The sequence below is a fragment of the Plecotus auritus genome (assembly GCF_963455305.1).
Source record: "Plecotus auritus genome assembly, chromosome: 12".
Taxonomy (NCBI): Eukaryota; Metazoa; Chordata; class Mammalia; order Chiroptera; family Vespertilionidae; genus Plecotus; species Plecotus auritus.
In genome coordinates, this window is record NC_137778.1 from 40,023,494 (window position 1) to 40,039,376 (window position 15,883).

Below are 15,883 nucleotides of genomic sequence, written 5' to 3' on the forward strand. Positions count from 1 at the left end.
TAAAAAGGTTACCAAGCTGCGCAGAGATTTATTGAGATAGCGGGATGATCGTTTTCACCGTGGGGCTCCTGACCGGTTTTATTTATCCCTTTTCACCTGGGTGGTTGTTCATGTCTCTGTAGGGAGTGATCAGCCTGCTGTCCAGGGCAATTTGCTGCCAAACTTCACTAGGGAAGATGGCAGGGCAGGGGGCTGTAGCTACTGACAGGCCGGGGCACAGGGAGGGACTGCTGAGGGATACGAACTCACAAGCGGCAGATGAGTAAGTCCTGAGATCCAGCGCATGGTCCAGTGAGTTCATCCACGAAACTGCTTTACAAAGGGAAGAGGCCAGATCTTAACCAGCCTCCACACAGAAATGATAACGTGAGGATGTGGAGGGGTTCAGCTAATGCTACTGTCGTCATCACATTGGGACATGTAAATGTGTCAAACCAACACGGTGTGCACCTCAGACCTACACGTGTTGCCTGTCACTTATATCTCAAAAAATAAATAAATGAAGATGAGAGGGCGGGAGCCTGTCGCTGAGCTGGGAGAGCCGGAGGGAGGTCCCTGGTGAGCGGAGTAAGTTCATTCACCCCCAGTTCCACCCCGCAGTCCCAATACCTGTTATTTCCAGAGCCATCTTCCGTACGCAGTTCAGGCTCTTTTAAAAAATATATATATTTTTAATGATTTTTGTTTTGAGACAGAGAGGAAGGGAGAGGGGGGAAGAGGAACATCAATGTGAGAAGGGAACGTTGATGGGCTGCCTCCTGGGTGTCCCTACAGGGGATCGAGTCTGCAACCCGGGCTTGTACCTCGACTGGGAACCGAACCGCGAACGTTTCCGTGAACAGGACAATGCTCAACCAACGGAGCCACCCCGGACAGGGCCCTAGTTCAGCTCTTAATAATAATTAACGTTTAATCCAAGCACTATAACATTTAATTCTAACAATAGACAAGTACATACATGACTAATAAGCATTATTAACTGACTTATATGAAATCACGTAAATACTAAATCGTCTGATCTCTGCTTCCAATCAAGATGGGGTAAAGAGGGCTGGACTGACCTTCCCTGACGTTAAGATTTCTAAAGTTACAGTAATTAAGACAAGATTAAATATAAGAATTGGCATCAAGATAAGGTAAATAAATCAATGGAGCGGAGTAAAGTCCAGAAATAGACCCACACATAGAAGGACAATTGATTTTCAGCAAAGGTGCAAAGGTAATCCGTGGAGAAAGGATAGTTTCTTGCTGATATAAAATAGTGGAGGCCACTCTTTCCCCGAGTCCTCAAAGACCCAGGCTCCTTTCCAATTTCCTAGTCTGCCTTTTTAAAAAATTTATTGTTTTATTTCAGAGAGGAAGGGAGAGGGAGAGAGAGAAACATCAATGATGAGAGAATCATTGATCGGCTGGCTGCCTCCTGCACACCCCCTACTGGGGATCCAGCCCTCAACGGGGCATGTACCCTTGACCGGGAATTGAACCATGACCTCCCAGGTCATAGGTCAATGCTCAACCACTGAGCCACACCGGCCAGGCGTCTGCCATTTCTTTTTTTTCTTTTTTTAATATATTTTATTGATTTTTTACCGAGAGGAAGGGAGAGGGATAGAGAGCTAGAAACATCGATGAGAGAGAAACATCGATCAGCTGCCTCCTGCACACCCCCACTGGGGACGTGGCCGCAACCAAGGTACATGCCCTTGACCGGAATCGAACCTGGGACCTTTCAGTCCGCAGGCCGACGCTCTATCCACTGAGCCAAACCGGTTTCGGCATGTCTGCCATTTCTTATTCTTGGTCTAAGATAAAGCTCCAGCTGTCAGAAGAGAGAGAAGGCAGCAAGTTGAGAGACTTTTTACCTGATAGTCTCGGTGTGTGAAGTGAGAATGAGCTAAGAAACTAGCGAAGATTTCAGGTAGCCATTGTAGGGGAAATAAGAGTTGTTTAGCGATGTAGAAGGAACATGGGGTAAGGCTGACTGTGCAGGAAGGTTGGACACCAGGAGATTGATGGTGGCCCTAATTCACACTCCGTTCTCCCACCACACCCAAATGGGACCTCTGCCCTTGACAGACCATCCCGGCAAGGAAAAGCAATTGTGTCTAGAATGTGTTTTTCCACTTCTTCGCCAAGTCCAGTTCAGTAGATGCCATTTCCTTACCGGTGCTGAGCACAGATAGATGAGAGTGAAGTTTCAAATAAAATGTCAGGAAGACCTTCCCTGGTCAGGAATCCCTGACGACTACAGTAGAAGAATCCAGTTAGACTTGTGGATTCCAAAGAAACACAAACCATCAGAAGAAGAAAAAAAAATGGAGAGAATGGGCATCCTCAAATGTCAACTGCACAAGTTGTGCCCATTCTTTTTTTTTTTTTTAATATATTTTATTGATTTTTACAGAGAGGAAGGGAGAGGGATAGAGAGTTAGAAATATCGATGAGAGAGAAACATCGATCAGTTGCCTCCTGCACACCCCCTACTGGGGATGTGCCTGCCACCAAGGTACATGCCCTTGACGGGAATCGAACCTGGGACCCTTCAGTCTGCAGGCCAACGCTCTATCCACTGAGCCAAACCGGTTAGGGCAAGTCTTGCCCATTCTTTTGAGGACTGGACAATTTTCACTTAGTTGTCAGGCAAAATTCTAGGAGCCAGTCTGATTCGCTTACACCATTCTCAACCTATCTGGTTGAGTCCTTTATACTAGACGACAGCAAGGGTTATCACCCAGCCCGAGGAGGGGCACCCTTGTGACTGGTATCTTAATCCACTGTGACAGCCAGGGGCCAGTCAGGAGACAGGAAACAGGAATTTGAACAGGGAAACTTGGATGTGAAGAATTACTAATCGGTAAGAGGATTAACTAAGGGTAAAGAGAATGCTTAGGAAGACAGGAATAGTGGCTATGGGAGCAGCCACCACCTCTAGGCAGAGGATCCAAGGAGGAACAAATGTGGAAGAGATTCCCTTGCGAGACTCCCATTCAGACTTGGTTGGAGAGGGTGTGGCTGTGACCCACTCTTTGCTGAGGTACTGGAGTGTGGGGCTGGAGAGGAAGGGGTGGAACAAAACTAGTTAGGGGGCCACCCACAGGGGTGCATTGAATTTACTAGGAAGCACCAGGAAGACTTGCTGGGAAGCTGGAGGGGAAACCAGATGACTTGCTGGGAAACAGCCTCCAGTGAGGCGCCACCGGACAGGCCAAGGGTCCTGTACACTTCAAACTGGAAAGCCTCACAGAACCCGGAAGGGGATTCCTTGTGCATCCTCCGCTGACCAGTGTACTCCTGTGCCAGCAGGCAGGAGAAACAGGAAAGGCTCACTCCGGTATCACAATGCAGAGCAAGGAAGGGGGACTTGGGAGCCGAGGCCAGCAGTTTACCTTATCAGGTAGAACTCATGTTTGCAATAGGCTAAGCACCCCGGCCCCACACCCCCACCCAACCTAACACTCCACCTGTGCATTACGTTACGGATCATGGTTGTGTCACAGAAATGTAATCTCGACTACCAAAGTTGAGGAACAGAACAATGGGTTTGAAGTCAGCTATGATGCTGGTATTTTTTCAGTTGTGTTCATGCTGTCATGTCCCTACAGTAACAAATGTGGACAGCCAGTGATCCTGAAATGAAAAATACCTCTTCAAAGTCAAAGAGCTGGTGGCTCTTAGAATGGAATGGAGGGATTTCAAAGGCCGAAACTGTCAGGGACAAAGAAATGTTTTCTTCCCCATAAAATCAGCTCCATGGAGGAAGTCCTGTAATTGGGTCAGTCATTCAAGGAGGTGTTCAGCAGTTAGGACCGAATCAGATTAGGACCTGAACCAAGTTTAAGCTCATCAGTTGGCCAATGTAACCGGAGAACTGGTCAATGAGTTTAATCAAGGTCACACAACGGAATCAGTTAAAAAAAAAAACTTAAACTGCCATTGTCTGGGCCTCATCTCAGTGTTTAAATAAACTACTTATATTCATAAAAGAAACTCTTTTGCCGAAGGGAAATAAGTGAATACCATTATCTTTTTTTTCTAATTTCATCTTTTAACTCCCCCTTCCCCCCCCACTTGTCTTACGATTCTCCCAGTAACTTGCTATTCATTCCTAACCACTGGACACCTAATCACAAGTTGGTAAAAATCAGTTAAGTAGCCCTGGCCCGTTTGGCTCAGTGGATAGAGCGTCGGCTTGTGGACCAAAAGGTCCCAGGTTCTATTCAGGTCAGGGGCATGTACCTTGGTTGCCGGCACATCTCCAGTAGGAGGTGTGCAGGAGGCAGCGGATCAATGTTTCTCTCACAGATGTTTCTAACTCTAACCCTCTCCCTTCCTCTCTGTAAAAAAAATCAATAAAAAATATTAAAAAAAAAATCAGTAAATAGCATAAAAGCCCAAGTGTAGCCCTTTTGAAATTGTGTGAATTTGAGCCCTTTTGTTTTAGTTTTGACTTGCTTCATCTCATGCATTCATTGGTTGCTGCTTGTATGTGCCTGGCCAGGGATCAAACCTCAACCTTGGCCTATAACGCCCCAACCAACTGAGCTATCCAGCCATGGTGAACACTTTTATTTTTCTAGACATGATCTGTAGCTTTCATTTCATTCCTAAAAAGGGACCCGTAACTCAAAGGTTAGGAACTAAGGAACTAAATTTAACGAAGAGATTGAGCATTTATATGGACACTTTCTATTAAAATCTCAGGAGTGATAGACTAACCCATGTCTATAATTTAATTATAAACTGAACATTAGAAAACAGATGAAAGGTGTAATAAACGGAAGTTTGAAACCATTTCAGTAAGTTGAGAAAACTGGATGGAGGCTGCTAGTTATATTAAACTCGACCAAAAACTTTCCAAGTTTCTTGTGTTGGAAGAATCAATCCTGGATATAATTGACATCATCTAGTATTATGGCATGTCCTCCTATCAAAATGTTCCTCAAAAGCAAACTTAACTTTAATGTCACAGGAAATCAAACGCAGCTTGTGATATAAACTTTCACCTCCATTTGAAGTAAGTCCTTTTCACATTTTACTTAAAATACACCATTGAATTAACATTTCAGGTAGAACTGTATTCCAAGGAGTAGCACCTTTAATTTAGATATAACAAAAATATTTTCCATGTGAGATTTATCTACTGCTTCTCATTACCCAAGAAGAGTTTTCTAATTTCTGTGTCGTGTCAACTCACTTGCTCTCAATTTAAGATGACAATCTTCTCTTTAAAAAAAAAGCATAGCATTTTCATAGAGAAATTTCTTCATTTAATGAGATTTTTCTGGAGTTAGGTAGGTAGAAATGTTAAGCCCACATATGAAGGGCTGGATCTTCAAATATACTTGTTTGCTCCATTTAACACTTCTGTCAGGTGGTTTCTGAGTGCCCATCAGTTGGCCAATAAAAGGTGAGGTCAAATAAATGTTAATACGGTATGATTTCAGGAACACTCATGTTAGTCCTCGCACTGACTGAACAACTCACTTTTGAGCTTGTTTCTCTGCTCTAAAAAAAAAAATTAAATGAGTTAACTTATAAAAATTCTTTAAGTCCAATTATGTCATCCAAGTACAAAGTACCTCAATAAGCACCTTTGATGTGAAACTGAGTAATCACCCAATCCAAAGAACAATCCAGGAATATAACACCAAGTATTAGAGTATTGACCTATGCCCAACTCTAGTCTATATGCTTAAAATTCACTGAAATATACCTCTACACAGTTTAACTCTACCAACACTTTACCCATTTCCACAAAAATACTTTTTAAAAAGTATTAACACATAGGGGAAAAGTCAACACCCAGGATAAAGGATTTAATCCAGTATTTATTCCACACTCATGATCCTTCTCTGTAATCAGAATACAAGTCATAAGAACAATCTATCAAATAATTTGCCAATAATCTTAAATAATGCAGCATAGCATTACTTTTAATACTTCTCTGTTCTACATTAAGTTTAAAAACTCAAACAGCAATCTTCATTATCAATAAAAAAGTTTTGAATTTTAAAAAAAGGACACTATATCAAGCTGTTTTATAATTTAAGTATTTTCCATTTATAAAAATGCTTTGGAAGCTTGAGGCTTGAATCTAGTTCTCTACTCATCTGCCCCACCCTCTCCCAATTTCATGTTAGTATAGGGTTGCTGCAAGAATGCTGGGCTTTAGACATTTTTTTTTTCCTTTAATATAGTACTTTAAAATCTGAGAAATTAAAAAAAAATACATGTCATGTATTTTTTCAATTAAAAAAACTAAGTGAATAAATTTTAGGCATACTAACAGTGTCCCTTTGAGGTAGAATGCTAAAAGGACTTTTGATCAAATCACAGCCTAATTTAAACCTCTGTATCAGAAACTACTCATAAATTCTCTCTAAAGTTAACTGTGGAGAATATTAAGTATAACATATTAACAAGAGTCTTCCAAGATAATATACAGTGGACAAGAATGTTAATCCTACAACTGCTGCTGCCTTCATGTACATCGAAAGCATTTTCCTATAATAAACATCCAAGATCCATTGTCAAAGTCTTTAGCATTCTATTACGAAAAGCACAGCCATGCTAAACTTCAGTACACAAACCATAATCCCACACCTACAAAACAAAAATAGAATTAGTGGCAGTTTATTGCCTTATACAAATTTAACCAACATGGCAACCGTGCCAAAGAAATGAAAACATGTTCAGGACATATGTACAGACTGTACATCTCAAAAACTAAACAGTAAAAATGCAAGAACCATCTGTGCATCATGTATCAAACTCAACAACGGGGTGGAAACAGCAATGCGATAAATGGGATTACAAAGGCACTTCCTACACAAAGAGGAAATGAAGAGGCAGCCTACGGGGGGCTTGGAGAGCACGCACTACGGCAACAATCTCAACTCGGGAGGGGAAAAGCAGATTTAATCAAGGATTTATAGGTTCAATGTGATCCACTTTCACAACGCATGTTCACACAGTCTCGTCTTTGTTTCTTTGTTGTTTTTCTTGGCTCTCCGGCTCTGCGCTTTGGCTCCTTCGCTGATCCTGTTTGTCAGACTGGTCCTTGCTATCGCTGTGATCCCGTTTGTGGGCACGCTCTTTGCTGCCGCTACGCTTTCTGGATTTATCTTTGCTGGGGCTCCGCTCCCGTTTCCTTTTTTCAGCACTGTCAGTTCTTCCTTGACTGCCACTCCGACTTCGCTTATTTGGCTTCTCCTTGCCTTCGCTCTTGTGCTTACTGGATTTCTCTTTGCTCCTGCTCCTACTCCGTTTCCCTGCATTCCTGCTTCTACTCCTGCTCCTGTGCTTCCTTTCTCGGCTTCTGCTTCTGCTGTGTTTTCTCTCTTTTTTGGAATCTTTCTTGTCATCCCTGTGCCGCCTGTCATCTTTGTCTTCTTTATGTTTTTTTTCTTCCACCTCGCCCCTACTTCTCCGCTCCTTGGACCGTTCTCTTGATCGCTCTCGCTCCTTTTCTCGGTCATTACCTCTTTCCTTGTCATAGTCACGATCGCGCCTTCTACCCCTCTCATTTTCTTTTTCTCTTTCCCGATCCCTGTCCCTTCTATCTCCTTTCCTATCACGACTCCGACTCCGACTTCTATGCCTTTCCCTACTCCTGCTATGCCTTCGATCTAAGCCCCGATCAATACTCCGGGATCTTCGCCTTTCTTTCTCTCTTTCTTTGGCTTCACGCTCTAGACGCTGGCGTTCTTTCTCTCTTTCTAATTCTCGGTCAAAACTAGAACACCCATGGCCCTCCCGATGATGGCTTCGACTTCTTGATCTTCTTGGGGACCTCCGTGGGCTTAGTGATCTCCTTGGAGACCTAATATTTAAGAAAGAGAGAGGAAAGAAAGAAAAAAACCTGAATTAAATATATTATAAAAAATTTAACTTACAACCAGTGTTATCAATTTAAATCCCTAGCTTACATGAACATATCAAAAATGATTAAAGCAAAAAATTTGCTTGTTCACATTTACAGACACATGATTTTGCTGAAGATGGCATGAAAGGCAGAAAATGACCTTTGGGGAGGAAAAGTGACAAATTCATAAAACGAACACTATAAACAGAACTTGCCACTGCTTTCAAGGACCTTTCCATAAACCATGTTTTTAAAATAAGCTTAATTCAAGAGTTAAATACCTTGAACGCCTGCGTTCAACATGTCTGTCTATTTCTTCAGCGCCCTCTTTCCCATCTTTCTTGATTTTCCTAGGCCGGGTTTTAATCTGTTGATCGATATTCTTCTGAACAGGAACTGGAATTCTTGGAAACAAGGTAGAAAACCACTCCAATTTTGTGAGAAAAGACCGCAGCATTTCTCCAATGGTCATTACACAGCCTCCGCCAGCCTTCACATCTAGGTCCTACAGAAACACAAAAGATACCCTGGCCGTCAAAATAATTATCTCAACATGTTCATAAATACTATTAAAAAATTACCATCTTTGGATTCTCAAATACAAAAAGAAAAAAAAAAATCTAACAGGACAATTTCAATGTGTACCCTTCTATTCTGGTAATGAATGATAGAGAAATACTCGGGCTTAAGTGTGTGCATGCAGGTACAAACAAATCCTGCAGCCTCCTGGGCAGAGAGAAGTGAGCTCAGGAAGAACATGAAACAGTCCCTTACATTACTTAACTATGTGGAACAATCAACTTAAAATTGCATTCCACATACCTACTAAGTATACATTGCTTCTGTGGAAGAAATGTTTGCACACATCATTCCTAGTGCTGTGACCTAGCTACATAGGAGCTATTGAGACAGTCCCTGTCTAAAGACTATCTTTCGACAGCCCTAATACAAAATGAAGCCCTAATAAAGCTGGAAGCAATAGCAAACCAACTGCCATGAAGCAGTGAGGTTTCTAATTTAGTCATGTAGAAAATAAATAAATGGACAAATAATTGGAAACGCATAATCCATGATGACCATTGTCTCTGAAAAGGGTCATTACCGCATGAAGGCCTTCTTGCTATGCCCTCTCACAGCTCAGGACATGTTAGTCAGCTATTGTCAGTCCCAAACCTATAGTGCAAGCACACAAGGAAAGTGAGATTTGTTATCTAAACAGGAAAACAAGAGCTACAGGTAAAACTGCTTGCACTCACACACATTTAAGTGTTCAGATATACAGTATTTCCAAATATAATCGCTGCAGATATCTAAGGAAGAAAACAATAAGTTAGCTTAAATAGAGATCCTCAGATTTGTAAACACAATAAAAAAACAGATTACACAGAAAAATTCAGAAACATACCTATTATGATACCAATTATGAAAAAGCACATGCTTTTTAAATATAAAGCGTTTCAGCCTAAAAAAATCTCATCTAAAAAGAAAAATAGTTTAAAGATTGTGGTTTATCACCTAACACACATCTTTTGCTTCTTCTGAAATACTGAACCCCATAAATAGGCCCAAAATAACACGACAAAATTTTTCCATGTTTATATGAGAGAATTTTTAAGGTGTGTATTATAATCCTGTAATTCGACAAGTTCTTTAGCTAACCCGTAAAAACAGGACCACTGACTTGTCCTGGCCTACGCTCTCTCTGCTCCCCTGTAATAGGGAAGTGTGGCAGGACACACAGCATCCTTCCTCTCAGTTTAGGAGGGCTTTCCTGACTATAGGCTGGCTCTTAAGGCACGAGGACAATTAAAAAAAATATACTAATAATAAAATAAAAAGGACTACTAAAACATAAAGCAGTGGTAAGGGTAGATATGTGGACAATAAAGCTCTGTTAAGTCTGCTTTGAGCTTTTGGGCTTCACTATGTAAGCATATTAATAAAACATTTATGATTTAAATCTGACAGTTTCCTAAAGTAACTTTTCATATATAACAAGCTCAGTCTTGTTAAGCTTGAATGGCAAACTAGATTTATAATGAAAACAAAACCTAAAACAATTTTTAAAAGATTTACTAGAGAACTGGAACTGAAATATTTTGGTCACCTTGAACAAGTCATCTTAACTCTTGGCCTATTTAAGTTTCACTCAGCTCTTCACTTCTGCACTTCTATGCAAGCGGGAACATTAATATTTGAAAGAAGTTAGAAGGTTTCAGGGAAAAAAGCTATGATTAGTATTCTTTGAGCATGTCTTATCACTTTAATCTTGAGCATGGTCCACCTTAAAAAATCACTATCAACTGTACAAGTCAAGATCAATACCATAAACACAACATAATTAGAAAGAGAAAAGTCTTAATAATCAAAGGACATTTAACCTTAAAAATGAAGAAATAGAAGTTAAGAAAAATTAACCTAATATATATAAAAGCCAAGTCTTAGTAAAAGGACATTAATTCCTAAAGTATTTGAGTGAAATAAATTTAGCTACAGAAAATTCCAGAAGGCATTAAACCTCCAATAAATGAAAGATTAAAAACATGAGAGTACAATCAGAAAAAAAAAAACTAATTATTACCCTTGTTGACATACCTCTTCGTCATCAAGGAAGGATTCAAACCAATCCCATAGATCTGTAGGGGGCTGTGTGTACCTAGAATTACAAAAGACAGATTAGGCTCATGTGAATTAAAATGAGATACTTATGAAAATGTAGATAAGTACATGTTTACCTTATGTACATAAATCCGAGGGCTCTAATATACGGAGAGTCTGTGTGTGTTATGAGACCCATCACTTGCTTGCGAGTTAACTTCAGAGTAAATAATTTGTATAACAGGCAAAAAGCTGTAGAAACAATTCCTCCTGTTCCAACACCTCGAACCTTTAAAGGAAAGAGTTAAAAAAAAAAAGGAGTAAAATAATTAATGGAGTTATTTAACACCAATTGAGTAATCCTGATAGGTATTATTAACAAGATATAATCCAGAACGAAGAATGGAATGTTAAAAAAATAACTTTTCTAATTCTATTCATAGGACACTTGAATTTAGATAAAAAAATAAACAAACAAAACAAAAAACCCAAACTTCTAAGATTTGCTAACTAATTATCATTAGAGCGTGTAACTGACGTAAGTATAAACTTAGTTCTCAGACACAGAAAAACTGAAAAATGCACGTACTTCTACTTACCCCTCCGCACATCCCTGTTTGGCCTGCTGTCTTCCTGCTTCCTTTCTCCCATGGTTCAACATGTGTGACCTGAAAATAGAAAAGAGGAACACAACAAACATTCATACTTCACATTTTTTACATGTATAATTAAAGTAAACCCAATTCGCTGAGAGAGCAGCTCTTCCAAAAGTTTGGAATTGGGTATTTTGACATGATGTACGTATTTTGTTTACACATGTTAAGCATGTAAACCAACTTTAAAAAACTGCTTTGGTGATATAGGGAGCACCAATAAGCTACTAGGGTTTAACAAAAGCACAGCTTGACTGAGCAGAAATCCCATTAGCTCCGTAGAGAGCTGGTGCACGTGGAGCCAAACATTTCCAGTCTCATATAGTTATAAAAGATATCTGATAAAATATCAACTTTATAGCTTCTTATGAGTTGCTTAAAAAAAACACAAAAATTCTCATTTTAAAATGTACGTAAACTCCTAATTAAAGCAAAAAGTATTAATGATTATTTCAAAAAACCTTTAAAATACCCTTAATAGTTCAACTTTATGGCGATACTAAAATAAAGAAAAATGACTTGAAGAAAGTATGCTAAAACAGTAACAAGTTATTTCTGATGCAAAATTTTGGAATTTCATTCATTTTTAAAACATGATCAGACATTATATTCATTCCTAATTAAAGATAAAATTATAGCCACTCCTACAGAGAACATTCTTGCTGGTCAGTGTATAATTTATTTTTAACCTAATTATGTGAACCAATTCAACTGAATAAATGTGATTAGTCATTACACTAAGTACACCCAAAGATTCAGTATCATCTTTGCTAAGGTGGGCACCCTATAAAAATCACATATTTTACCTAAAATATAACAAAGAAAGATTATTAGCGCTACAAAAGATAGAACTCAAGAAGGCCCTTGAGGAAGGTAAGAGCTACTGTTTCTTAAATGCAGAATAAAACCCTGTTCTTTCACTATGTGTTTCTAAACTCTTTCCACCCACGTTAGTTACATTTTAGCCTCTCTCAGTGCCTTCCCACAGGAAAGCAGGCATGTACGTGTAAAGGACCACACTATTTTGCTCAGCTGGGCCCTGTTAACTGTCTCATTCCCCCAGCTTGTGGCATCAAAGATGGTTCAATTCCTTAAAGGCTAGCCAAAGCTGGAGGCAATACAAAACAGACTTCCAAATTGTAAGCCTACACATTTCCATGATCATCTGATCTAATGTCTTGATAAGAAAGTGTGGGGCTTTAGCTTTGTAACTAAATTTAAATAATTTCTTGTAGAATCTTGACGTGTTTCAAAACACAGTGTTTGAAAACAGGCTCTTTTTCTATCACATTAACACTTGTCTGACATTAAACAGAACCTGCCACAAGAAGAGCAGGAACCCAATTTCCAACTGTTTGAAGTTTACTAGTAAATAAAGCTAAGGGTTGAATAGTCACCACACTGTATCCATGCTGAAAAAGACCTTACCTTTAAAAAAACGAAAAAACCTAGTTGATAGTATTACAATACTTGGCAAAAGGATATCAAAATTCCAGGGTACTTTTTAGACCCACAGTTGAACTGTATTCTCAACATGATTTTTCTATCGAAAGCAACTGATTAAAAAGAATCCTTCAATAACCTAGTCACTTAAGTGGAAAAAGATGGACAGAACAGCAAATTGAAATTTTAACTGTTATTAACACCTCCATAGATACGTTCAGCTCACAGAAAATACTTTATGTGGTCTGTCAAATGTGTTAGGAGCCAATACAGACAAAACGGATTGTATTAGATTAGATGCTCTAGCTAAAATATTGAAGGATTGTCAAGGCTGTTATAAATACTCTTTAAAATATAACCTTAGGAGGCCCGGAAGATTAAAAAAAAAACACACAAAAAACTACATAATTTGCAGGTACGTGGAGAAAGCCTATCTAGCTGGTGAAGTAAAGACCAAAACCAATGGCCAAAATAATCTACTTAGCCGTCCATTTAACCCAGGGAAATGCATTTATGGCGATTGAGCATGATTAATAGTGCATACCTCTACCTGCGACCCTGGGCTGCTCCGAGCCTCGCTGCAAGACTGAGTCAATCCTGCTAACGAAACAAGAACTGAGACAAGAGTGCAGTGAGGAGGCGCCAGGTGAGCTCCCCAGCACAGCCAAGCCAGCACCGACCCTGCCGCAGAAGCCCAGGGCCCGGAGGATTCCAGTAAGCCCAACGCACAGGTGACACAGACCACTTCCTCCTGACTTCCTGCTGGAACATCTCCAGGCCTTCCCTACACCTCTCCAACCGGCACCTCGCCCCCCGCCCCCTCCCGCCCCGCCCGCCCCGGCCATTTCCCTGTCTGGACAGTAAATACCAACAACACGAGGCCAACACTGAAGTCAATACACGCCCTTGGCTCGGGGTGAGCGGGAGAAGCACCAACAAGTTGGCGCCGAGTAGATCCACCATCAAAAGGAACAGTTTTAAAGCTGTGAACCGGAGAGGCGTCCGTTACTTTTTCCTGCTCTCCCCCACCCGTCTCGTCCAGCTCCCCCCAGGGGTGGGCAGGAGGTGCGGGGAGTGGAGGGGGGGTGAACGATCAACAGCGGCGGCCTCTCCCGGCCCTAAAAATCCGAAAAGGAAAAGAGGGCGGCCCCCGTCTGACCCCCTCCCCGGCAGACTACTAGCCACCGCTTCCCTCCCATACCCACCCAACCCCTGACCTCCAAATCTTCAGACCTCGGGGGCCGCCTCCGCCCGTTTCCTCCGTACGCCATTCTCCGAACTTAGCCCCGGCCCAGGCCTAGACGCTTCGTACCTTGAAGTAGATCTCGTCCACCACCTCGTGGTAGGTCTTGAGCTCGTAGAGCTGCACTTTGAAGTAAGGCGACGACAGGATGTTGGTTAAGATCATGGGGTTGAGGTTCATAGTCTTCTCGTTGCCCCACAGCGGCAGCACGTTGCCCTGCTTGCCCGACACCGCCGGCTTGGTGGCCCCGCCGCCGCCACACGGCTGCTGCTGCTGGGCCGCTGCCGCGGCTGCCTGGTGCTGCGGCTGCGAGTTGCCTGTCAGCGCGGGGCTGTTGTTAGCCATGTTGCGGCGGAAGGAAGGAGGGAGGGACAAGGGGGGGAGGGGGCCAAGCTCGATCGCTCTTCGGGACAACGGTCCGGGACCCTACTCCATGGAACGCCGTCGGGAGAGGGGGCCGCCTCGCTGTGCCCGGGCCGGGTGACGGGAGGGCGACGAGGACGCCAACAAATGGACTCCGGGTCGAGAGCAGACGCCGAGACGCTGGCCGCGAGAAATCCCGGCTGAAGGCGAGCCGGCGGCCGGGGAGCACGATCTCTTCCGCCAACTGCCCCTGGGAACAAGATGGCGGGCCGGCGGATGTGACGCCACAGGCCCCAGAGTTCCAAGCTTCGCCGGCAGCCAATCAGAGGCGCCCGGGTGGGCTGGCCAGTCCTCTTCCGGCTTCCGCCCGCGTTCGGTGCACGCTCCAGGCGCTGCGGGGGCCTCCAGTTCCTCCTGTTCCTCCTGTTCCCGACGCTCCCATTTCCTCTGGGAATTGGGGAGTCAGAGGGAGGCGTTGAGGGTCCAATTCGGATGTTTTAGTATTGGGACTGGGGTCCCTGCCTCCCCTCTCGAAACCGGGCAGGGGAGAGCTCGCGTGACTATGTGCTTGCAAAGTCGTCCCTAAATCCTGCGGAGTATGTTGAGCCTCCCGCGGTCACAGTTTTAAGATTCTCTGGAAGGGACGGTGGCCCTCACGCCTCCCTGAGATTACGATGCTAGGTCTTTTTGTCCTCCCTCGGGCTGTACTGTCCGAACAGAGGTCTTGCTTGAGCCTAAATGTATTAAACTGTAAGATCGAGATAACATCTTGCCGGGCTAAGCATTAAAAGAGCTACTGTACCTGGGGGGCCTAGTAGATGCGCCAGGCATTTTGTTAGATGCGTTTTCGGTCCTTTCTCCCCGAGTTCTTACATTCTTTGGAGGCAGAATGAGTGGTAAACATTGGGCGAGGCACCGAAATGGGGCCAGAGAGGGCGGGAGGAGATGGGGGAAAGTGTGAAAATGAGTCAGAATCTGTCTTCTCCCAAAAGCCACTGTCAACCTAGAGAAGGCGCATGTGTTTGGGAGTTAAGGGAAGGCTACAAAAAGCACAAGTTTCTACAGGTGGATTAATGGATTGGGCAGTTTGATAGGCAGAGAAGAGGCTGAATATATAAAGAAACAGGGTAGATCAAGGCTTGCTGGAGAGTCCACATTCCAGTTGACAAGAGCCAGGAAATAAGCTGAGAGGGGAGTAATGGCTGGATAGGAATCGGGCCTCTGAAGCGCCTAGAATTTTAAAGGAAGTCATATGCTATGTTCTCTTTTGCCTGGCTTATTTGACTCAGCATCCTTTTGAAATTCATTCTTATTGATTGTATAAACTGGTTATGTGGCATTGGTTATTATTACAGAGTAGTATTACATTGTATGGTTTTACCACAAGTTGTGTATCCAATCATCTATCAATGGCCATTCCTGTTTATAATTTTGGGCTATTACAAATGATAGCTGCTATGAACATTTGTGTATTAGTCTTTATTCCGACATGTTTTTGTGTCTCTTGGCTAAATACCAAACTTAGGCCCTGGCCATTGAGCTCACTTAGTTAGAACTTTGTCCAGATACCCCGGGATCGTGGGTTCCATCCCTGGTCAGGGCACATACAAGAATTAAGCAATGAATGCATAAATAAGTGGGAAAAAATGTTCCTCCCTTTCTCTAAAATCAGTATTTTAAAAAAAAATTTAGCCCTAACTGGTTTGGCTCAGTGGACAG

The 15,883-nt window shown here is 42.4% G+C and overlaps 1 protein-coding gene across 5 annotated transcripts; it reads right to left on the reverse strand.

The window, feature by feature from the left end:
• Positions 1-5,062: 5,062 nt before the first annotated feature.
• PRPF38B (pre-mRNA processing factor 38B) lies at positions 5,063-14,459 on the reverse strand. 5 transcript variants are annotated; one of them, XM_080648015.1, is made up of 6 exons: positions 13,871-14,459; positions 11,052-11,130; positions 10,600-10,751; positions 10,460-10,520; positions 8,146-8,369; positions 5,063-7,822 (listed from the first exon to the last, which is right to left on the reverse strand). In XM_080648015.1, exons 3-6 carry the CDS (start codon positions 10,659-10,661, stop codon positions 6,967-6,969), a joined length of 1,203 nt encoding a protein of 400 aa, XP_080504141.1. In that variant the 5' UTR covers positions 10,662-10,751; positions 11,052-11,130; positions 13,871-14,459; the 3' UTR covers positions 5,063-6,966. The 5 variants fall into 5 exon arrangements, with proteins under 5 accessions (XP_080504141.1, XP_080504139.1, XP_080504140.1 ...); XM_080648013.1 differs by having other exon boundaries at positions 11,062-11,130; positions 13,871-14,445; XM_080648014.1 differs by lacking the exon at positions 13,871-14,459 and adding an exon at positions 13,103-13,149 and having other exon boundaries at positions 11,062-11,130.
• Positions 14,460-15,883: the final 1,424 nt, after the last annotated feature.